At 45.1% G+C, this 23,057-nt stretch overlaps 1 protein-coding gene across 3 annotated transcripts in view; it reads left to right on the plus strand.

The window, feature by feature from the left end:
- LPIN3 (lipin 3) overlaps positions 1-20,869 on the plus strand; it is a 36,724-nt gene extending 15,855 nt beyond the window's left edge. For 2 of the 3 annotated variants that reach the window (XM_028735004.2, XM_028735005.2), the window contains exons 5-20: positions 1,319-1,426; positions 2,637-2,754; positions 4,090-4,555; positions 5,195-5,294; positions 7,219-7,409; positions 8,768-8,864; positions 9,529-9,598; positions 10,813-10,905; positions 12,021-12,070; positions 13,487-13,619; positions 15,188-15,336; positions 15,862-15,948; positions 17,001-17,153; positions 18,455-18,569; positions 18,671-18,774; positions 19,520-20,869. In XM_028735004.2, coding sequence (XP_028590837.2) covers positions 1,319-1,426; positions 2,637-2,754; positions 4,090-4,555; positions 5,195-5,294; positions 7,219-7,409; positions 8,768-8,864; positions 9,529-9,598; positions 10,813-10,905; positions 12,021-12,070; positions 13,487-13,619; positions 15,188-15,336; positions 15,862-15,948; positions 17,001-17,153; positions 18,455-18,569; positions 18,671-18,774; positions 19,520-19,667 — 2,182 coding nt within the window. In that variant the 3' untranslated portion in view covers positions 19,668-20,869. Of the gene's footprint in view, positions 1-1,318; positions 1,427-2,636; positions 2,755-4,089; positions 4,556-5,194; positions 5,295-7,218; positions 7,410-8,767; positions 8,865-9,528; positions 9,599-10,812; positions 10,906-12,020; positions 12,071-13,486; positions 13,620-15,187; positions 15,337-15,861; positions 15,949-17,000; positions 17,154-18,454; positions 18,570-18,670; positions 18,779-19,519 lie in introns of those variants that run through there. The other variant, XM_028735006.2, reaches the window with a different exon arrangement.
- Positions 20,870-23,057: the final 2,188 nt, after the last annotated feature.

A 23,057-nucleotide genomic window follows, 5' to 3' on the forward strand; every position in this document is an offset into this window, starting at 1 on the left:
ACCAAAACTTGGATTGCCATCATGTGTTGAGTTCCTGCAAAGGCCAGCCATCATTGGTATTTGCACCAGCTTTGCAGCTGTGCAATACATTTTGTTGTTTTGCTGCTTTGCTGCTGGGAGTTCAGGGGCTGGACAGGAGAGCGTTTACTGGGGCTAGACAACTGTTTAAATCTCCTTAATAGTCAGAGGTCAAGTGGGACAGATGCATCCTTTTTAAGGAAATTACAGTGAAAGGGAGTGGCACAGCCCTGCGATGCCAGTATATAAGGGGTAACCTGAGAAAGTGCTTTCTTAGCACAAAACTGATTATAACCAGCGCTTTCTTTCTGCAAGGATGCAGGGGTACGCATACCCCTAAACATTTTGTGAATCTAACTTTGGCCTTATTGAGGAGCAGTATTTCAATATGAGTAGGAATATGAGAGTACTCCTAAACATTTTTTAAGGGGAAAAAAGCACTGATTATAACCATATAAGAATGCACTTTTGATTGACAAATGGCATGGGACAGGAACAACATGAGGATAATGCTGTGTTTGTACAATGCTGTCAAAAGTCCCCTGCACTGAATGTACAGTATATTATCACGCATTGTGTGCACACCCTAAATTTACTTGTCCAACTTCATAGCCATATTAGAAGGCTAAGCTAAGAGAAAAGGAAACATACAGCTTTTTTATAGTATAATGATTAGGACATTTGCGGGGTCTTTCCTTGGGATATCTGTGTGACTAATTGGTTTGTATTTCACTTGTCAGAACAGTAAGGGGACTCTCTAGGCTACTGATCATGTGCTCTGTTTGCTTTGTAGAAAAAAGTAGTAATTGAGCACATCCTACTTTTCTCTTGACATCATTTAGACTGTAGAGTCATTGGTGGTTTACGCATTGCCATGCTGATGAATTTCCCCATATGGTATCTCAGAACATACTGGGTGATCATCCAAGATTAATGTCAAGAAACTATAACAGGCTATGTGGTTTTGTTTTAGAGGTCTGTCCAAATTCCCCATACAGTGGTACCTCGGGTTACATACGCTTCAGGTTACAGACTCCGCTAACCCAGAAATAGTACCTCGGGTTAAGAATGTTTCTTCAGGATGAGAACAGAAATCATTCTGTGGCGGCGCAGTGTAGAAGAAATACATGCAAGAAACTTGCAGATAACATGCTCTGGGTTTGCATTCTGCTGTGGGAGTAATGTTAAGTCAATGTTAAACAGACCCGTGCAAGTAGGGCCTATGGAGACACTTCAGCACTCAGTTAAGAACTATTTATTTGTCATTGTACCTAATTTTCCTTGTAATGTTCCTTACCAGCAACACAATGTATTACTCGTTCACTGACACTCAGAATGAAGGACCTGGAGCCCTGCAACCTAAAGAAGCTTATCCCTATTCTGATGGAGAGCTAGCTCCCCTACAGAGGTCAGTATATGATGCAGCAGAGAGCCAAAGGCTAAACTGTTTAAAAGAGAAAGGTCCAAAAGCCCACGTGTTAATACAGCCCCTTGAGCACATGTGAAAAAGGTTTTTTAGAGGCAGAGTGAGATATTCCATTAGCTTGGCCAGAAGCATGGGAGCCCAAATGTTATACACTCCCACAAGAAGTACTGATGGCCACCAACTTGGATAGCTTTAAAAGAGGGTTAGATAAATTCAAGGAGGATACAACTCTCTAGCCACAATGACTATGCTTCCATGGTCAAAGGCAGTAATGGTTAGCTACTCGGGGCCGTCTTTAGCACATGTGCCGCTGGGGTGCAAAGATCCACCCAGCGCCCCCAAATTTAGTTTAAAAGGTAAAGGTAAAGGGGCCCCTGACCATTAGGTCCAGTCGTGACCTACTCTGGGGTTGTAGCACTCATCTTGCTTTATTGGCCAAGGGAGCCGGCGTGCAGCTTCCGGGTCATGTGGCCAGCATGACTAAGCCGCTTCTGGCGAACCAGAGTAGCACATGGAAACGCCGTTTACCTTCCCACTGGAATGGTACCTATTTATCTACTTGCATGTTGACGTGCTTTTGAACTGCTAGGTTGGCAGGAGCAGGGACCGAGCAACGGGAGCTCACCCCATCACAGGGATTCAAACCGCCGACCTTCTGATCGGCAAGTCCTAGGCTCTGTGGTTTAACCCACAGTGCCACCCCCGTCCCAAATTTAGTTTAGCCACCCCCTTATTAACTTTTATTGAGCTTTTTGGGGAGGGGGGAAGTCAAAGTTGTTGACCTTTTTTAAGGGGGGGCTCACCTGTAACAATGACGCAGCAGAAAAAACTGCTTTTCTTTCCTGACTCATTGGGAATATTTGACGCTACCGAGTAACAGAGTGACGGGGGGGGGACTTTCACTCCATTGCGTCTCACTGCTGCCAATTGGGAGGGACCAGTACACATTCGGCACCCCCGGTTAAAGATGGCCCTGTAGCTATTGTAAGTGCAGGATGCTGGGCTGCTGGCCTGATCCTGCTGGCTCTCCTTATGTTATCCTGATGAGTTTCAGGTCAGGAGAACTGCTTGGGGCGAGAAATGCCTTGGGCTAAGCCCCTTTTCCTTTTGCTGATGCCCTGCCCCTGCTTGCCCCAGTAGACTTCTCCACAACAGCTAGTAAAAAGTGTTTGCTTTTATCTTCTTTTTACAGCCTTCCTCCAAACTGCGCGTCAGCCCCGAAAAGTGACTCTGAGTTGGAGATCCGGAATCCTGAAATGCCACTTTGCTCTGAATCACACATGCAGTGGTCATGGGGAAGGTTGCCTGAGGTGAGCGTGGTTCGAAAGGGAACTCTGGTGCGCGCCACTTTGTGTATTTCATATGCTACTTTTAGCATTGGCTATATTGTTTCTAACTAAATTGCCCTTGCCAAACTGGGAAAGTGTAATTCCTACTCTAGAAACAATATTTAGACACTTTGAGTGCCTTTTGGGCCCCTCTGCTTTGTGCATGCAGTATTTACTTTGATGTGTAATCTGTAGTGGAAGAGAGGTATTCTTCACTTTAGCTTCTTTAGCTGTGACGCGGCAGCTAAAAAAGCCAATGCAATTCTGGGCCTCATCAATAGGAGTATAGCATCTACATCAAGGGAAGTAATAGTGCCACTGTATTCTGCTCTGGTCAGACCTCACCTGGAGTACTGTGTCCAGTTCTGGGCACCACAGTTCAAGAAGGACACTGACAAACTGGAACGTGTCCAGAGGAGGGCAACCAAAATGGTCAAAGGCCTGGAAACGATGCCTTATGAGGAACGGCTAAGGGAGCTGGGCATGTTTAGCCTGGAGAAGAGGAGGTTAAGGGGTGATATGATAGCCATGTACAAATATATAAAAGGATGTCACATAGAGGAGGGAGAAAGGCTGTTTTCTGCTGCTCCAGAGAAGCGGACACGGAGCAATGGATCCAAACTACAAGAAAGAAGATTCCACCTAAACATTAGGAAGAACTTCCTGACAGTAAGAGCTGTTTGACAGTGGAATTTGCTGCCAAGGAGTGTGGTGGAGTCTCCTTCTTTGGAGGTCTTTAAGCAGAGGCTTGACAACCATATGTCAGGAGTGCTCTGATGGTGTTTCCTGCTTGGCAGGGGGTTGGACTCGATGGCCCTTGTGGTCTCTTCCAACTCTATGATTCTATGATTCTATGATTCAAATGACTTCTATTACAAAGTGATCTAAGCAAAAGGGTACCATTTGCAATGAATGCACATGTGATTGTGTGTGCGTTTTTGCAAACCACATGATTATTCCTCAGGAGCCCCTTATTTCTCATTGCTGTTAGAGGTGAATAAATTTCTCATTTTCCTTCCACTGTGGCTCTTCAGAGATTCTAATATCCTTGGTCCTCCTTTGTTTGAGTTCTAGTAAGAGTTATCTGTTTTGAAATGTCATAAATTGATTAAGCACACTGTTGTTTATTATTACGAACAAAAAATCCCAATCATTTGTGCACCCACACCTAGCCCCCCCCACACACTTGTGGAAGCCATCGAAATCACAGATTTCTATCTAGCCTCAGTCACATATCTAGCCTCTGAAAACAATCCTACATTTCCTCTGTTTGTGCTGTTTTGTGATCCAAACTGAAGACGTTTCTCCTCCTTTAAGGTGAGCAAATCTGACAGAGTAGAAGCAGCAAAGTCTGCCTCAAGTGTCTCCATGACAGCAGCCATTACTCCAGCAGCAACCATTCCTGTAGGTGAGACGACTCACTTCGCTGCCATTACACCAGACTCAGAAAGTGACCTCGAGATGGAAGACTCTGATGAAGCATCGTGTTCTCCAGCTGCTCCTGTAGTTAGGCCGACACCTGTCTTTCCTTCTGGAAATGGCCTCCCAGTGAGTGAAGAGACCCGTTCTTCCAGTCAACCCATTGGCAGTGCTCTACAAACTACTCCCGCCCTTTCAAGTGATATGCAAGTCCTAGCAACTGCTGCAGAGAATGAAGGAATAGCATCAGTTGAGGAGATTACTGAACCAGTTTTGGATGTGGAAGTGCCATCCTTAAGGAAAGCTAGTTTGACAAACCCGGAGCCCTGCAGCAGCCCAGAATTGAAACAGGAGAAGAGAAGGGGTAAGACAGGTTTGAAGACATGTAAAATGTGTGCAAGTGGGGAGCTACAACAAAATGTTGCAGCTTATCCCCACCCCCTAAAAGAGTGTTTCTGTTTATGGCTCCAGCCTGGAACAAAAGATTCATAGTTCTACCTGCAGCCCACAGACAGGACTTTTTGTTGTTGTTGTTCCTACTCCTAAAACTGTCCCCTGCTGTGCTATATCACTGACTACAGCTTGGGACTAACTCTGCCACCATATAGCTTTCTTTGTGTGTAATGTTCTGGAGGGGAACTTTTGCTTTTTTAAAGAAAAACAACAGTGTGCATTTCTCCTCCCTTCCTTTAACCTTAATGCTCACCTCCAGTATATTGTAAGCTGCTAGTGAGCTATCCACAGAAACAATGAAGAAACTAGACAGAGGCTTGTTCACTTGTTTTGTGGATTAAAAAAAAGGTATTTCTTTCAATTTCCATTTTTTTGCATATCTAGGGAGTCCCTGAAGTATGTACAAACCACTTGACTTATTTCTGGATCACCCATTTTGGTTCCTAAATGATAGGCTCTGACCACTGAAGTCTGCTGTTAGAGGGAATGATTGCAGAAATGGCTGTTGAGCAAGGTCTCCGTATTGAAATGATAATTCTTGTTGGATCAGGTTCCATGAGGAGAAGCTCTCATCTGGGACCCACAGATATTTACTTGGAGGATCTCTCAAACCTGGATGCAGAGCAAATAGCACTTTATTTCCCTAAAAGGTATGAAGCATGATTCGTTCAATAATTCTTGCATAGTATATGCAAGGATGTATGAAGAAGCCTGTTTTCAAGATGCTTGATGGCTATTGCATCATCAAGCTGTCATGCCTGAGTTGGTATATTCATTTCTGTATGTTTTTCACCGTGGTTCCTAATGAAATTAACGTATCTTAAAACTATTCTCTTGGAAAATTAAAAGAAGACTCCACCAAACACTAAATATGTACATATTCTACTGCATCTGTCTTGGACATTTTATTAGATAGTGTCCAGACCAAGTAGAAAGCATCCTCTCCTGAGCAGTTTTGGAAATGTTTTAAAAGGTATCTTAACCTTCTTAAATAAAGAAAAGTTTCCAAAAATTATGTTTATTCATTTGCATGAGAGTCAGCTCTAATATAAGTCACAGAGAGCCACATGGTGTAAGTTGACCATTATTGCCTGCCATTGCAGAAAACCTGTGATGCTGGAGCTGTCCCATGCTGCCTTATCTCTGTGCCTCCCTCTGAGGAAAGGCCCTTTTCTTAGAACAAGCTCAGGAAGCCATGAGGCAAAAGCGGTTTATGTGTGGGGTCTAAACTATGGTGGAGGGGAGGCCCGCCTAACTCAGGTAGCACAATGTCTTGTGCCAACTCATGGATGGAATTATTTTTTAAAAAACATTAATGATCCTAGCTTAGGGGTCAGCAAACTAAGGTTCGCAGGCCAGAACAGGCCCAATTGCCCTCTGGATCTGGCCCGTGGACGGTCCTGGAATCACTGCTTGGATTGGCGTGATCGTTCGGGCTGTGCCAATTTTTTTGCATTTTTTGGGGGGTGCCATTTCTTCCCCCCCCACACACACACCGCAGCAGCGCCTCCTCCCTCCTCCCTCCCTCCTCCTGGCTTCTCCCCACCCTGCAGAGGAAGGGAGCTGGGCTTTGATTGGTGCCAGCAGCCAGCCAATCCAAATCCTTGCCGCCTGCGCGCTGAGGCGGGGCCCAGACTCGCCACCCGCCCGCCGGCCTCACCGTCCATGGCCTCGCTTTGGGCATCGTGACGGGTGCATCATGGGGCTTTGGCTGGAGCCTGGCGCTCGGGAAAGCTGGCCCGGAAAGGAGAGGCGCCGCCACCACTGCCAGCTCCCAACCGCAGGCAGAGCGGCAGAGGAGGTAGGGAAGCAGGGGGAGAGGAAGGGCTGGGGGAGAGAGGGGGAGAGAGATAAAAGTTTGCTGACCCCTGTCCTAGCTTGTTTGGACAAACCATAGTTAAAAACCAACTGTAGTTTGCCCTGCTTTGGACATCATGACAAACTGCAGCAAATGCTTCCCGTCTCCTCATGGCTGTGCTGCAAGAAGGAAGAGGAAAGGAGAATGCAGAACCCCAGGGGCCATGCACATAATGCTAAACCATGATTTAGCACTATGAGCAAACCAGCTCTTTACCGACAAGTTTATATTCTGATCATTTAATATTCGCCAAATTATTCTTTAAGGGAAACGTGGCATTTGCATTTCTTTTTTTCAAGAGTAATATTTATATATATTTTAATTGGATGTTTATCCACCCTGTGATTATGTGATTACATACCATATAAGCAGCATCCGCATGATGTTGGAATGTATCACGTGCGCAGAAGCCTCTGCGATACCTGGGCTGAAATGGGAGCACCCACAGATGCAGCACCACCCATGTCAGTCAAAGTGGCTCTCTTGAGTTGGTGGCTTGACAGCTCTTGAGAAAGCTGTGCGCTTGAGTGTAACTGCAACATTCTGAAATAAGAATGAACCTTAATATTACCGACCAGATAATTAAAACCAGGGAGAACTTCCTAAAATACCAGGGTCCTGCTGCCTTCTCCTTTCTCACTTTTGTTCAATTCTTGAAAGAAATGTAGTAACTGAGTGGCCTGCATGGTATCAATGCTTTGTTCTTCTGTTGTCAGTGATGCTGAGCTGAGTGGCCAAGTACAATCTGACCCTGGCAGCTTCTCTTCTGAGCACCTGCATGGTGGTGGTGCTACTACTGTTGACAACAGCGCAGATAATCTCTCGGAGCCTTCAGAAAGCAGCCAGGTGCCTCACATGCTGCTGTCTGTCTGTGGAGGTCTTGGGGATGATGGGGAATTATCTCATGGTACGTCTGAAGGAGAGGGAATAATTCTAGTGTGTGGTGCCTCACAAGGCCTTCAGGCACATCTTTGTGTTCACTAAGGCCTCCTGCCCCTCAAAACAGATTGATTTGGACTTTTTGTTCATTGGTTGATGGGGGGGGCGGGGAGCGGGCGTGTTTGATGCTGCCCTGTTTTTGGTTTTTGGTTTGGAGGGGGGAGCACTGTCTGCCCCACACTGCTGCTCTTGTTCCTAGGAGAGGGTGGTGACTGCAGGAGGCAGGGGTGGCACACACTGTTTCTGCATGGTACATCCCCACCCACCCACCTTCCTTGCAGCTGGTTATGCAGAACCCAGCTGAGGCTAAAAAAAGAAAACCTCCTTCAAGCTGCTGGGAAAGTGAAATTGAATGGCAGGCCAGCTGGTGGTCTACACTCCATAGTGGATTTGCCCTATGACTCCTTGCCAGGCTGTGTCTTAAAATGGAAATATGCTTGTGTGGAACGAGAGCCCTAGTAAATTGGAATTTGGGGAAACATATCTACACTACAAAGGGACGCAGGTGGTGCTGTGGGTTAAACCACAGAGCCTAGGACTTGTTGATCAGAAGGTCGGCGGTTCGAATCCCTGCGACGGGGTGAGCTCCCGTTTCTCGGTCCCTGCTCCTGCCAACCTAGCAGTTCGAAAGCACGTCAAAGTGCAAGTAGATAAATAGGTACCGCTCCGGCGGGAAGGTAAACGGCATTTCCCTGCGCTGCTCTGGTTCACCAGAAGCAGCTTAGTCATGCTGGCCACATGACCCGGAAGCTGTACGCCGGCTCGGCCAATAAAGTGAGATGAGGGCTGCAACCCCAGAGTCGGCCACGACTGGACCTAATGGTCAGGGGTCCCTTTACCCTTTACCTTTATCTACACTACAAACCTTATTAGGTCTACGTGTCTGTCCTCCCCAGGGAACTGTATTTTGCAGGATTCTTTGCGGGAAACCATGGCAGGATAACTGTCATAACAGCAACAAAAGGTTGGGCAGCAGTGGCCGGTGTGGTGGGGAAAAGCCCCCCTCCTGACACTGTCAGCACTGCAGCTTACCTGGAGGGGCTGGAGAGGGGGCAGCACAATCGGGATTGTACAAGTGCACCGTTTGGAGTGCCAGATTGGCTTTATGGGTGTGCCTGTGTATCTCCATCCTCAGTGCTGTCCTGCCCCAGCACTGTCTCAGGAAACTGCAGTGGAGTTGAGAGGGTGGCTCCACCTTACCGCTGGCGAGGTAGAGTGGCTCCTTGTTTGTCGTGATCCTCTAGTTAGCAGCCACCACTAGCTTTGCAAGTTGCTGGAGGTTTGCTGGCCAACTGGCATGTATTTCTCTCTCCCTTCCATTTCTAGCTGAGAAGTTCATGAAGTACATAGTTTCCTACCAAGAGTTTTTGGAGAACCCAGCAATACTCGAGGACCCAAATTTGGTGATCCAGATCCACAAGAAGTTAGTAGAAAGAGCATTTTCTGCTCTGCTCCCCCCCCCCCCGATAACTGCTTTACGTGTGCAAACATGCATGCACATATTAATCAGCTTCCATTATGTGAGCCTAGAGAAATTATTGGCTATTCCTAGAAATCTGCCTCCCACTACCCACATCCATCAAAGATGAAGGTGGGACTTTCATTCCTCTCTTATTCTGTTGTGTGTGCTGTGTTCTGTCTGCGCTGAAAATACTCCCTGTGCAATCTAAAGTTTGCTGACATGTATGAAGTCCCACAGCCCTTCGTTATAAGCTCGCTGTCACTGACAACAGTAAAAATAAGGTGTGCTGGGCTTGGCTTGTAGTGCTTGTAGTGCATGTGCAGATGGCTGCAATTATGGGGTAGAATTCATGTTGCACTGTCCAGAGGAAAACCTTACCAATATGCCATTTTTAGAGTCGTCTTGGGCAGTGCACGCCAAATTTCAGCTTTCTATCTGTTGTGGAAGTATAACAGTTTGGGTACCCCATAAGGTGTCAGTGAGCCCAGGTGTGTGTATAGGAGTGTTCTGAATGCATGCCTTTTCATGCTGCATCCTCACTGGTACATCCATATCTCAATGCTTTGCTACCACATGAATGGGGCTATAGGCAGAGTGAAATTTCTTCCTCTCTCTTTGCTTGCAGATATTATAACTGGGCAGTTGCAGCCCCTATGCTCCTCTCCCTACAAGCTTTCCAAAAGGAACTTCCCAAGGTAAGTAGTCTAAACAAAGTTGGAGAACTGAAATGCCTTATTTAAGCTCATAGGTCTCAAAACTCAAAGAATGCTTTGGCACAGACATTTAATATCTGGAGACAGCTAGCTCTAGATGGAAAGGATGGGGTTATTCCTGGATCCATCATTGTCACAGGCCACAGTGGCTATTTCTGACTTTGGTTGGTTTACCAGCCTTTTAAAAGCCTTTATTTTCACTTCAGGGACGCGGGTGGCGCTGTGGGTAAAAGCCTCAGGGCCTAGGGCTTGCCGATCGAAAGGTCGGCGGTTCGAATCCCCGCGGCGGGGTGCGCTCCCGCTGCTCGGTCCCAGCGCCTGCCAACCTAGCAGTTCGAAAGCACCCCTAGGTGCAAGTAGATAAATAGGGACCGCTTACTAGCGGGAAGGTAAACAGTGTTTCCGTGTGCGGCTCTGGCTCGCCAGAGCAGCGATGTCACGCTGGCCACGTGACCCGGAAGTGTCTCCGGACAGCGCTGGCCCCCGGCCTCTAGAGTGAGATGGGCGCACAACCCTAGAGTCTGTCAAGACTGGCCCGTATGGGCAGGGGTACCTTTACCTTTACCTATTTTCACTTCACCTTGATAGCTGGAGTCTTGACACAGCAGAAGTTTTCTTACCTCCTGCATTCCAGATCATTGACAAGCTGGTACCTGTATTCTAGAGCAAGAATTTCTAAGCTGACTTTGACATGTCCCGTCTCTATATGCATGGGCATTCTCTTTGGCTAAATTGCATTTTCTCACCCCACAAAACTTTATTAAACCTTTATAACACATCATAATTCTCTGCACTTCTGGTCTGGAAGACAAGCTAGTGCTAGTTCTTGATCAGCTGTTCATTCTGGGGGCTCTCTGCCTGCTTGGTCATACTACTACTCCTGGGATAGTAATTGTTGCTCTGTGTGGGGAATAGGGGTCTTCTTTCCGCTCCCTTAGAAAACTGAAGCTCCCATGATTCTTTGTGGACAATTGTGACTATTTCAAAGTGGAATAATACTGCTTTAAATGTGCAATGCGGATGGGGCCTAAGCATTTGATACTGGCTGCTCTGGAATCTAGGGCATATCCTACATCTGTATGACTCATCAATTGCTGTTTTTAATTAAGGTAGTAAGAACATCCTGTCATGGTATGTGGATGATCTCATTTGGGGTTGAACCTAATTCACCACTCGTTCTCTCTTAATGTCATCAGAGTACTGTCGACAGGCTCATGAAGGAAAAGATGCCCAAGAAGGGTGGCAGGTGGTGGTTTTCCTGGCGGCGAAGAGAACTTTCACATGAGGAGGTACTTTGTGCACCATGATTCTATGAAGTTACGCTGCAAGAAGGAAACATTGCTCTGTGGCATTGCAACATTTTGGACTGAACTTCTGTAGGCAACTGATCTGGAGCTGAACTTCAACTTGGGATTAGCTAACATGAATGTGAAAGTGGAATATTTTCCCTTTGGATAAAATTCTAACATTTGCTCAAGCACAGGAAAAAAAGGTGTGATACAGTCTCTTCAGTGCTGCAGAGGTAGATTTGGAGGAGGCCACATTCACACCTTACATTTAAAGTGCTGATATGCCACTTTAATCAGGTTTGGCTCCCCCCTGACCAAATTCTGGGAATTTGCTGTCTCCACTGGCCATTATTTCTTCTGGCTCCTGCTTCTCAGGTCAACTTCCTTTAGTCACCCTGTCTCTTCACCAGCTTCACTAGCATTCCTTCCTCCCCCCACCCCCCAAAATAGTACACAGCACCTCCTGACTCAAGTCCTGTGAGACATCAGTAGATAAATAAAATGTCTGTGTCATTACAATGTCAAAATACCAGATACAAAGGCCTAGCTTCCCCACAACATGACAGCTTAGCTGCTAGAATTGCAAACATCCTCCGGCAGAGGTGGGCTGACTCTGAACCCAATATGATTCTGTCTACCAGGAATAGATAGGCAATCTCTCTGTTGTCACCTTTTCACTTTCACCTTTCTGCATTATTAAAAAGTGCTAAGGGCCCATTTTCAGACTTGTTCCTTCCATGTGTGTTGGAGATACTTTGTCAAAGTGCTCCTAGTATACCCAAGCTCACATTGCCATACTTGGCTGGGTGATCCTCCTCCCACCGATTCCTCAGCGTTAAAATTAGGATTATTGCCTATGAAATTGTGCCACATTTTGAACACTATAGGGGACCTGTGCTCCTTGAAATTCCTCTTTAAGGCTGTTGAGAATCCATCAATAGCTTGAGGTCCATGAGTTCCTTCACCCCTGAGGAAAGAATATTTTCTTAGGTATATTTGTCTGTGCTTGGAGATGCCATTGCACCCGCTTCTTTATGGTGTGCCTGAGACCTTGGTTTTCTGCTTGAACTGTTGTTTAAAGAAGATTAGTGATTTTCAATCTCTTGTGTCCACAGCATGAATCCAGTGCACAGAAATCTAGGAGAGCAAATTCCTCACTGCGGAGGTAAGATGTCAGCATGCCCTGAGCTGAAGCAATGTTCAGGACAAAGTTACTGGTTTTGTTTTTTGCTTTTTAAAAGTTATAATGAGGAAACCATATTTATTTTTGAATCTTGCAAAGCCCTCAATCCCTGTCTCAATTGGGCCATATACGCCTGTATTCTCTGCATCTCCTGACAGCAATTTTCCAGGGTTTCAGACAGAGAGCCTTTCACAGCCTTACCTGTAAATTCTGGGGATTGAAACTGGGATCTTCTGTAAGCAGATGCTGCATTCATTGAGCTGCAAACATTCCTTCCCTTTCATTGTTTAGCATGGAACCTTGCCTGACAATGGTTCTATGAAATGCTTCTGTTCTTTGTTTCTCCTTCCCTCAGGAAGATTGCTGTGTTTTCTAGACCCAAGTTTATTCTGGATGTTGTATTATAGCCTCTGGAGAACAATGCTTAAGAACGTAAGAAGGGCCTGCTGGATCAGGCCAATAGTCCATCTAGTTCAGCATCCTGTTCTCACAGTGGAAAACTCTAGTTCAGGCCAATAGCCCATCTCGTTCAGCATTCTGTTCTCACAGTGGAAAACTCACAAAGCAAGACCCAAACACAACAACACTCTCCTCTCCTGTGGCTTCTAGAAATTGGTATTTGGAAGCATCACTGCCTCTGACCATGGAGGCAGAACATAGCCATCATTGTCGTTGATCACATCATACTCCATGAATTTTGTCACACTTTTTATGTAGCATCTACTACTTAAGAGCCAGTGTGGTGTAGTGGTTAAGTGGACTCGTAATCTGGTGAACCCGGTTCGATTCCCCACTCCTCCACATGTAGCTGCTGGGTGACCTTGGGCTAGTCACACTTCTCTGAAGTCTCTCAGCCCCACTCACCTCACAGAGTGTTTGTTGTGGGGGAGGAAGGGAAAAGGAGATTGTTAGCCGCTTTGAGACTCCTTAAAGGGTAGTGAAAGGCGGGATATCAAGTCCAAACTCCTCCTCCTCTTCTTCTTTTTCTTCTTCTTCTTCTTCTTCTTCTTCTTCTTCTTCTTCTTCTTCTTCTTCTTCTTCTTCTTAACATCTAGGCAAGTCTATGCTTGCTGGTAACTGCTTAGGACAGGAATGAGAACTCTTTGCCCTCCAGATGTTGCTAGAGTTTACCATCCATGGGAGTTGATTATCCATGACCATTTGCAGTGCTGGCTGGGACCGGTGGGAACTGGGAACCCAGCACCTTCTAGAAGGCCACAAGTGGTTTAGGTGATGCCCTTGACTCATTTCAGATTCCTCAGAATTATGTAGGGCGACATCTCTGTTTCCCCTCAAATAGTGAATAGCCATTTCCCCGCTCTTTGGGATTTGGCTGCTATTCTTGATCCTTGCCCCATTTTCACTCTTGAATTCTTATTCTGCTTCTTTGTACTGCAGAAGAGATGATGGTTCATCCAGTGATGACGAGTCTATATCCTCAGGCCGAGGGGAGAGACCCGTACCAGATGCTCTCACCCAGAAGTTTCTTCCAACCTACAAGAAATCCCTAAGGCTCTCTTCAGATCAAATTGTACGTAGTTTTAAGGGGTTCTTTTCCCCCTTGCTGCCTTTTGTATGTGACTTCTTTGCTTTGAGAGATGGGACACCAAACAGGCTTGTCTCACTGGAATTTCTGGATGGCCCTTCCCAATTACAGCTCAAACCCTTTAACTATGAGTTACATCCCAATGGCTTTTGGATGTCAAGGGCCTAACTACACATCACATTAATGGCGTAAGATGAGCAGCTGTAGTTTTTTTTTAAATAAATAAATAAATAAATACTAGGCTGAGGTTATGAGTGATTGTCATTGGAACTGCAGCATGTGAGGGCCATAAATTTAAAGCCTTCTCTGCTCCCCACCATCTTGGTAAGGACATGGCAATCTTGGCTGGACATGGCAATCACCCTTAGAAAAAAGCTCCCATTATCATTGCAAGCTGGAGAAGGAGGAGAGTACAGAGGGTGAAGAAAGAGCTATGAGTAGAGGAGGGCACTTTCCCCAGCCTTTGGACCCCCCTGAGAAATTCAACAAACCTGCTGTATCTGGAACTTGGTGTGGAGAGTGCAGTTGAATGAGACACAGCAGTGGGCAGGCTGAGGACATACCATCCACCTTGGGGCAGCTCATAAAAAGCAAGTCTAGACTGAGAGACTAGGGTGATGTCTGCTGTTACTAGGAACACTTCTTGTTATGAGACTTTTGTGAGGGGCCTGAAAGTTTGTTTGGAACTGGAGTAAGAACCTGGAGGCTGAGAGGGAGGGTGTATCAGAAGGAAAATGAACTAATACTGATTATATATATACAGTCATAACTCAAGTTGAATGTGCTTCAGGTTGAACGCTTTTGAGTTGCGCTCTGTGGCAACCCGGAAGTAACGGAGCACGTTACTTCTGGGTTTCGCTGCTTGCACATGTGCAGACGCTCAAAATGACGTCACACGCATGCGTGGAAGTGGCAGAACGTGACCCGCACACGTGCAAATGCACCGTCGCATCTTGTGTTCCGTTCGGGATGCGAATGGGGCTCCGGAACGGATCCCGTTCGTATCCCGAGGTACCACTGTATGTATATATATATATATAGAGAGAGAGAGATATTAACATTTTTATATTATTATATATTATTTATACCCTTCCCACTCTGGGCGGCTTCCAACAAAAGATTAAAAATACATTAAAACATCAGTCATTAAAAACTTCCCTAAACAGTGCTGCTTTCAGATGTCTTCTAAAAGTCAGATAGTTGTTTATTTCCTTGACAACTGATGGGAGGGCATTCCACAGGGCAGGCACCACTAGCGAGAAGGCCCTCTGCCTGGTTCCCTATAATCTCATGTATTTTTTTGAAATATTTTTGCTTATGTTGTCTGAGGTTGATTCAGTTTTCTGTACATCACTTAGAGATATAGCGGTATAAGAATGGTGTAGATCATCCTTCATCATTGCCACCAATTGCATCCCTTTCCCCCTGACTATTTTTTAAAAATAAAATAATAATAATAATCCACCATGAGATGGCTAATCTACATTAATAGCAATGGACAGATGCTGAACATGGTGTGTGGGTTTTTTAAAAAAATTCTCTCTTTACTGTAGAAAAGTCTGAACCTGAGAGATGGTGTCAATGAGGTAGTGTTCAGCGTGACCACTCAGTACCAGGGCACATGCCGTTGTGAAGCCAACATCTATCTATGGAACTGGGATGACAAGGTGGTGATCTCTGACATTGATGGAACTATCACCAGGTAAGTCCATTTGGCATCACTCCCACTAACACTGAACATGGTGCCGCCATGCCAGCAGGATTGGAGGCAAAATGGGGCCACTGAGAAACAAAAGTAAAGTGTCAACATGCACTGGGAAACAAAAACAAAATGCTGAAATGTGCAGGGAAAGCTCCCCCCCCCCAAAAAAAATAACCTAATGAGGACTGTGCAGGCTCACATGTTTCCAGCAGCCATGGAATGTTAAGTATCAGTTGGAAAAGAAAAATGGGAAACTAGTGGAAGGTGGGTTGTTAGATTGGATTGCTTTGGCCCTTTATAGCTAATACTATCCTGGAAGATGGCATGGCTAAGTGCCGGAATGAAGCTCTTCCCTTAGGAAATGAGGAAGCTCTGTAACAATTTGTCACCAATCCCAAATAACAACATATAACGGTCACCTTGGATTTTCACTATAAGGTAGACCCTGAACCATGAGCTACACTGCAAGGAGTTCATAGTTGTTTTATATGCATATGCGTTTCTCATTATTCCTCTTCCCATTAGGTCTGATGCTCTAGGGCATATCTTGCCACACCTTGGGAAAGACTGGACCCACCAAGGCATTGCAAAGCTCTTCCACAAAATCCACTTGTAAGTTGTAGCTACTTTGTAGTCCATCTTTGGTGGTAAACTTGTCCCTTAGGTGAGAGCAGGGTCTACTTACGGGCTTCGCCAAATTAATGTGCCAAGTATGTAAAATCACTGGAGAGTAGGATATACTTTATTCAGATATGTTTTGCAACTGCTCAGCATATCAAATTCTGCAAGTTAGGAAGAAATGTTATTTTCTTCTTTTCCTCTTGCTCAGTTGGTTAAAGAGGTTTTATACTTCTTGACAACTCATCTCATAGGAAGTGATTTTTGAAAAAACCATTCTCCTTTAAACAATGTCTGTATTCTGCTGGTACTATTTTCCTATGTCCCTACTATTGTTTTCATATATTCTTTTGTTTATATCCCACTTTCTTCCAACATGACAAGGGCAATGAAGCAGCAGCAGAATGGGAGAGGGGTGACAATGACTTTTAAAAGGCAAATATTATTGGCACTAGAGGGGTCTTTGAGAAATATTTATGCGATCCAAACTACAGCCTTGCTTTACTCTAAGAGTAAGGAATGGAAGTGAGTAATTAAAGTTAAGCCATTGAAACTGGAGGTGGAGACTAAGATCACATGCATTCATACCATACCTCCCAAAGAATCTTGGGAACGGTGGTTTGTAAAGGGTCTGAGAGCTGCTGAGAGAACCTTAACAAACTACAACTCCCAGAGTTCTTTGGGAGAAGCCATGACTGTTAAAGTGGTATAAAAGTGTTTTTATATGGTGTGGATGTGACCCAAAGGGACTGGGCATTATGCAGATATTTTCCTTGCATTAATTATACAGTGGTACCTCGGGTTAAGTACTTAATTCGTTCCGAAGGTCCGTTCTTAACCTGAAACTGTTCTTAACCTGAAGCTCTACTTTAGCTAATGGGGCCTCCTCCTGCTGCCACCGTGCCGCCGGAGCACAATTTCTGTTCTCATCTTGAGGCAAAGTTCTTAACCCGAGGTAATATTTCTGGGTTAGCGGAGTCTGTAACCTGAAGCGTATGTAACCTGAAGTGTATGTAACCCAAGGTACCACTGTACCTTCGTTCCAGGAATGGATACAAGTTTCTCTACTGTTCAGCCAGATCCATTGGCATGGCACATATCACCAAAGGATACCTGACGTGTGTCAATGACCAGGGTTGTGTGCTCCCAAAAGGTCCCATACTGTTGGCGCCCAGCAGTCTCATCTCAGCCTTCCATAGGTAAGTTCCCTTTTCCATCCCTCACCATATGTTGATGCGACACAGCTGGTTTGCTTTATGCAGCTGGACTTTGGTGTTTCACCATTTTCTGCTTGCTTTGTCTTCTCCAATGTAGAGAAGGACAGGCAGCTAATTAAGCACATGGGGATATATTTGGGGAACATTTTATGCATTGGAATGCATTCTTTTTGTTTAATGCATGGAATATGAGGTTCAACCAACAAAGACACAAACGATCTTTAGTGCGCGTGCCCACCCACCCACAGATTGCAACTGAAAACCAAGTCAAACAGAAAAGAAAGTGTTAACAAAACAGAATTCTTTATTGCAATAAAACAATTCTCCATACATACCAACACTCAGATAATAAATCCTTAATAAGCCACAAAGGTCTCCCCTTGACATTTAATATCATGTGCATGAAATACGAGAGACAGCATCTTGCAAGGGAGAGGATTTCCAAAAGTATCCAAACTGTAAATGTGCAATTTGTTTTGTTGTTGTTTAGTTGTTTAGTCGTGTCCGACTCTTCGTAACCCCATGGACCAGAGCATGCCAGGCACTCCTGTCTTGCAATTTGTTTTGTAAGGTATTAAAATGTATGGCCTTCATTTAACTAATGTTTTACTCATACTTACAAGTGTCTTGAACTGAACAACTTTTACTTGTTCCCAAAATAACTGATGGCAGTCACTGATTTATTAGGAGAAAATGTGGAGCAATTGGTTATGTAGGCTAAAACCTAGTCAGTCTGACCTCCCGTCCCCCTTTGGTTTGGTTTCTTAGATTCTGTTATGGAATGGGTACATCAGCTACTGCCAGTCTGACACCTTCCAGCTGTTACAAGCTACAGTGCTGACTTGGGCAGATGAGACCTGCAGTCCAAAACATCTAGAGGGTACCAGGCTGGAGAAAGCTGGTGTCGTTTCTTCTTCTTTTCTCTTATATTCTTTCCTTATTTGGCCAGGGGATGTGCAGGAGCAGCACCCCGCCATGGTACTAAGAAGCTAAGTTACAGGGAACCAGGCAGAGAGCCTTCTCGGTAGTGGCGCCCTCCCTGTGGAACGCCCTCCCACCAGATGTCAAAGAGAACAACTACTATCAGACTTTTAGAAGACATCTGAAGGCAGCCCTGTTTAGGGAAGCTTTTAATGTTTGATGTATTACAGTATTTTAATAATTTTTTGGAAGCCGCCCAGAGTGGCTGGGGAAGCCCAGCCAGATGGGCGGGGTATAAATAATAATAAATTATTATTATTATTATTATGTACTAATGAAATGTCTGCCCACCATTGTTATAGGGAAGTGATTGAGAAGAAGCCAGAGGTGTTCAAAATTGCTTGTTTGACTGACATCCGGAACCTCTTTGGCTGCAACAAGCAGCCTTTCCACGCTGCTTTTGGGAACAGACCAAATGTGAGTGGGGTCACCTAGTGTGTGAAGGGGGCGGGGGTCTTCCTTGTGGGGAATTCCTGCCTTGCCGTGACCTTGATCTTTCTCTATTTTCTCCTGAGCAGGATGTCCATGCCTACAAAGAAGTGGCGTTACCAGAAACTCGAATATTCACTGTGAACCCCAAAGGGGAATTGACACAGGAGCACATAAAAATCCACAAGTCAACGTAAGCCTTCAAATTTATCCAGAGCATTTCCTGCATTGAATTTGAAGCTCTTTGCAAGACTGTAGACACGGTGCTTTTAATGTTGTTGTTACATTTATATCCTGCCTTTCCTAAAGTGAATTGAAGGTGGCATACATGGTTTTCCACATTAATATCCTCGAGACAACTCTGTGAAATAGGTTAAACTAAGAGAGGGTGACTGCCCTTTGATTGCCTGAAGATGGAGTGGAAATTTGAGCCCTGGTTCCCCAGGTCCCAGTCTGACACACTACTCACTATACCACACCAGTATTCATCAAAAAAAATCCATGAAAAGCAAACTCTGCAGCCAGAACAGCAGTTTTCCCTCCTGCCCCAGTAACATTTAAATGCCACATGGTACAGTGTGATGTTTGGGTTTTCTTCCCTTAATCAACAGCAGTCATTGATGGGGGAGGGTGACAGTGGAAGCTTGCAATGTCATTGCGTCACCTGATAAGCACTACTAAAAGAAATAGGTGGATGAAAGAACTCACCACTGAAAATGGCATCCCCAGTGTTGATGTAATGTCTGCTCCCACCCTTTTGCTTGTCCTGATCCCCAACTGGCAGTGTGACAACTTGCTTATACCTGCCCTGTATGTGGATAAAACTCTGTGTGTTGCCTTACTCAAATTCAAGGGAGATGTGTGCTTCCAGGGCAGTGGGTGAGAGTGCAAGGAAGGAGGCTTGCTGTCTTTAATCTTTTATATTATAATTTTTCTAGATATGACCGACTGAGTGAGGTGGTAGAGCTCCTGTTTCCACCTATTGGCAAGGATGTGATCATTTCATTGGCTTCCCCAGAATTCAGCCAGTTCTCTTACTGGAGACCTCCATTGGCCACTGTTGACTTTGAAGATTTTGTCTTGTGATGCAGAGCCAACAACATTCTAAAGCATCTTTCACTGTTGGTCCTCTAGTATGACGGACAGGCAGCAGACACCTCTTGTAGCATCTTTTCCACAATGTGCAATACTTGAGCATTCAGATAGCAGAGAGGGGGGGACACCCAGGACTCCATTTCCCATTTGTGGGGGGGGGGGATACATATCCCAACCCAGGGTTTGACAAACATGTTTATGCCATATGACAGAATGCCTTTTACCTGCAACCTTGAAACCTGGGTGCATTTAAGAGTTGGTAACAGTGGGTTTGACTGAATATTAATAATGGCTGCTAGTCTCCCCCCTCCCGTTTCTGCCTGATGACTTGCATAGTTGATGGCTGCAGAAACCACAAGCTTTGGATGGAAGAACAGGAGAAGAATACTCACCCAATAGACATTTAGGAGCTCCGGCCTGTTGGGATAATGAATACCTCTGGCTTTGTCATATAGCTCTTCTCTGGATTGTGGTCAGTATTCAGTAATGGCATCAATATGTGCCTGGACACTAATGTGCCTTAATGATCTTTGATGGGGTGGTCTATCTGTCTGAGTCTCGCTGTGTGTCCCTCCCTCCCCCAAAGAGCTGAAGGTGCTAATTTTGCTATTGTACACAACTTCTACTGGCATCTCGGTTCTCGGGTATCGATTTTAGCATTTCAAAAAATTAGCACATCCAGTTTGATCAGCAATGAAAGTTGGACAGAAACAAGACAACTCAGCTACTATGAGCCCCATGTTTTAGCTGGTTATAATAATACCTGAAGTACTGGGTGTGATTGTTCTCATACCCCAAGGTGTGTGTAGCTTATGGGGTTCTTTGTTTTGTTGTTGTTTTTGCTGCTGGGTGTGTTTTGCATGGGAAGGCACCAAAGATGTATGATGATGCGTTCCTCCATTCCCACCCCAAAATAATATGCATTTTAAAGTACTTCGATTAGAGTTGGGAGGGGAAAGGTGGAAGGAAACACATAAGGACAGATGATGAAGTGGAGATGTAGTCAAGTCACTCTGGGGCACTTTGGAGGAGTTCTGCGGGCTCCCCTCCTTCCTGAACATTGCTGTGAAGATAGTCTCTAAACTTAGGCACCAATTCTTGTTCTACCTCACCTTTACGTACCTCCTTTTGTGAAACTAGATGGTACTTCAGTGCACAAAGAGGTGGATTAGACCAGTGTTTCCCAACCTTGGGCCTCCAGCTGTTTTTGGACTACAACTCCCATCATCCCTAGCTAGCAAGACCAGTGGTCAGGGATGATGGGAATTGTAGTTCAAAAACAGCTGGAGGCCCAAGGTTGGGAAACACTGGATTAGACTATAGCTACTATAAGTTGGAGCCAAAGGACTCTACTGTGCAGATACAGCAATAAAGTTTTTTTGCATGTCTGAAACATCTTGTGCATCTCTCATGGTTTCCATCAAATCTGTGTTTCCACCCAACTAGGAGGGAGGGACTCCAATCTTGGGCACATCCAGTGAGAAACATCAGATGGGAAAGGCCTCTGCCCAAGACACACTACACAGAGCCACTGCCTATCTGAATCAATGTTACTCTGCTGAATGAACCAATATTCCGACTTTATTATAAAATATTTTCCTGGGTCCATATTTAAAACTATTCAGTTTACCGCCACCAGTGGCTTTCCATTTGCTGCTGTCCCAAGCAACAGATTTCCATTTCTTAGTTGCAACTTCATTCTCCTTTATAATAGTTTCTATCACCATAACAGGAGCCACCCAGAGTGTTGGGAGCTGCCCAGAGCGGCTGAGACAACCCAGTCACATGGGCAGCAAATAAATTATTTATTTATTTATTAACAGGGAAGTGGGGGACCTTTGGCCCTCTGGATGTGGGACAATTGGTGTTGCCCTCCCACCCACCATTTTGCACATACACCATTTTGAATGGCAAAGCTCATCAACTTTGGGGGCACCTGGCCCCCTCAAATATTTTATTGGGTAGGTGAAGGGACCTTGGCTCCTAGGGGTTCTCAGTGTGCCAATAGGAGCCAACTCCCATCATCCCTGGCCATTGTAGCTAGGGTTGCTGGGAGTTGGAGTTTATCAATGTCTGGGAGAGCCATGGCTTCCTCATTAATAGGGCCAACATATCTTAAAACTAGATTACGTGCAGCATGGATTATTTGGTTTGAAATTTTCTCTGGGAGAAAGAGCAATGGGGGGGGGGGCTGTCCATATTGGTGGCAGGTGTAGCAGCCCATAAATGGCCTCCCTATTTAATTCATTGCCAGTGTCATGTGAAAAGAATGTGCTAGGTTTCCACCTCTCTTAGCCTTAAAACTCCAGATGCTTTCATAATAAGCAGCTGCTACCCACCCATCTTAAAGACCTAGCCCTGTCCTTGATCACAAAATCCTAGCATATCTGGAGGAAATCTGATGGGTTGACTTGCTTTACCTCCAGCCTATGAATGGAACTCTACATTATATATAGTTCCATGTCGTTTCTTTTTTCAAATCATATATGTTGAAGCCTCTGAGGCTACAATTTGAAACAGAAGATTGATTCTCTCACCATATTTCTATTGAAAACATTTCTGCTTCCCATTCTCCCAAGTTGCATTTACCTGTGCTTCAGGAAAAAAGCAGCAAGACATCTTTCCTTGCTGAGATCTGTATAATCTAATCTTTCAGGGTTGTTTTTTAATGGACAAACACTTTGGCCCTTTAATTAGTTACAGGCGGGCACAGAACAGGCACGACAAGCATGAGGAAAGTGCTCTTATCTGCAAACTTATTTTCCCCTTTCATTTCATAATTTATTTCATGGAATTTATATACTTCTTGGTTGTAGAAAGAAACCTCAAAGCCCTTTTGCATGCCTCCCAACCTTCACGTTCCAAGCAGATATGAGTGGTAGTTTGTGTTCAGCACATGCTTTTTCCCCCAATACGTGGTTGCTTTTGGGGGGGGGGGGATTGTTTGTTTTTTTGCTGCTGTATGTAGGGCTGTTGTAGTGGAGAGAAGACAAAATGCAACTGAGAGGAGTGACTTAGAATCATAGAATCATAGAGTTGGAATAGACCACAAGGGCCATCAAGTCCAACCCCCTGCCAAGCAGGAAACACCATCAGAGCACTCCTGACATGTGGTTGTCAAGCCTCTGCTTAAAGACCTCCAAAGAAGGAGACTCCACCACACTCCTTGGCAGCAAATTCCACTGTCGAACAGCTCTTACTGTCAGGAAGTTCTTCCTAATGTTTAGGTGGAATCTTCTTTCTTGTAGTTTGGATCCATTGCTCCGTGTCCGCTTCTCTGGAGCAGCAGAAAACAACCTTTCTCCCTCCTCTATACTTGCCAAAGGTTAACTGGTTGTGAGATTTGTAGTGGGGTCTTTCTGCTTAACTCACAAGTCAAAT

This window comes from Podarcis muralis, chromosome 5 (genome assembly GCF_964188315.1).
Source record: "Podarcis muralis chromosome 5, rPodMur119.hap1.1, whole genome shotgun sequence".
Lineage (NCBI taxonomy): Eukaryota > Metazoa > Chordata > Lepidosauria > Squamata > Lacertidae > Podarcis > Podarcis muralis.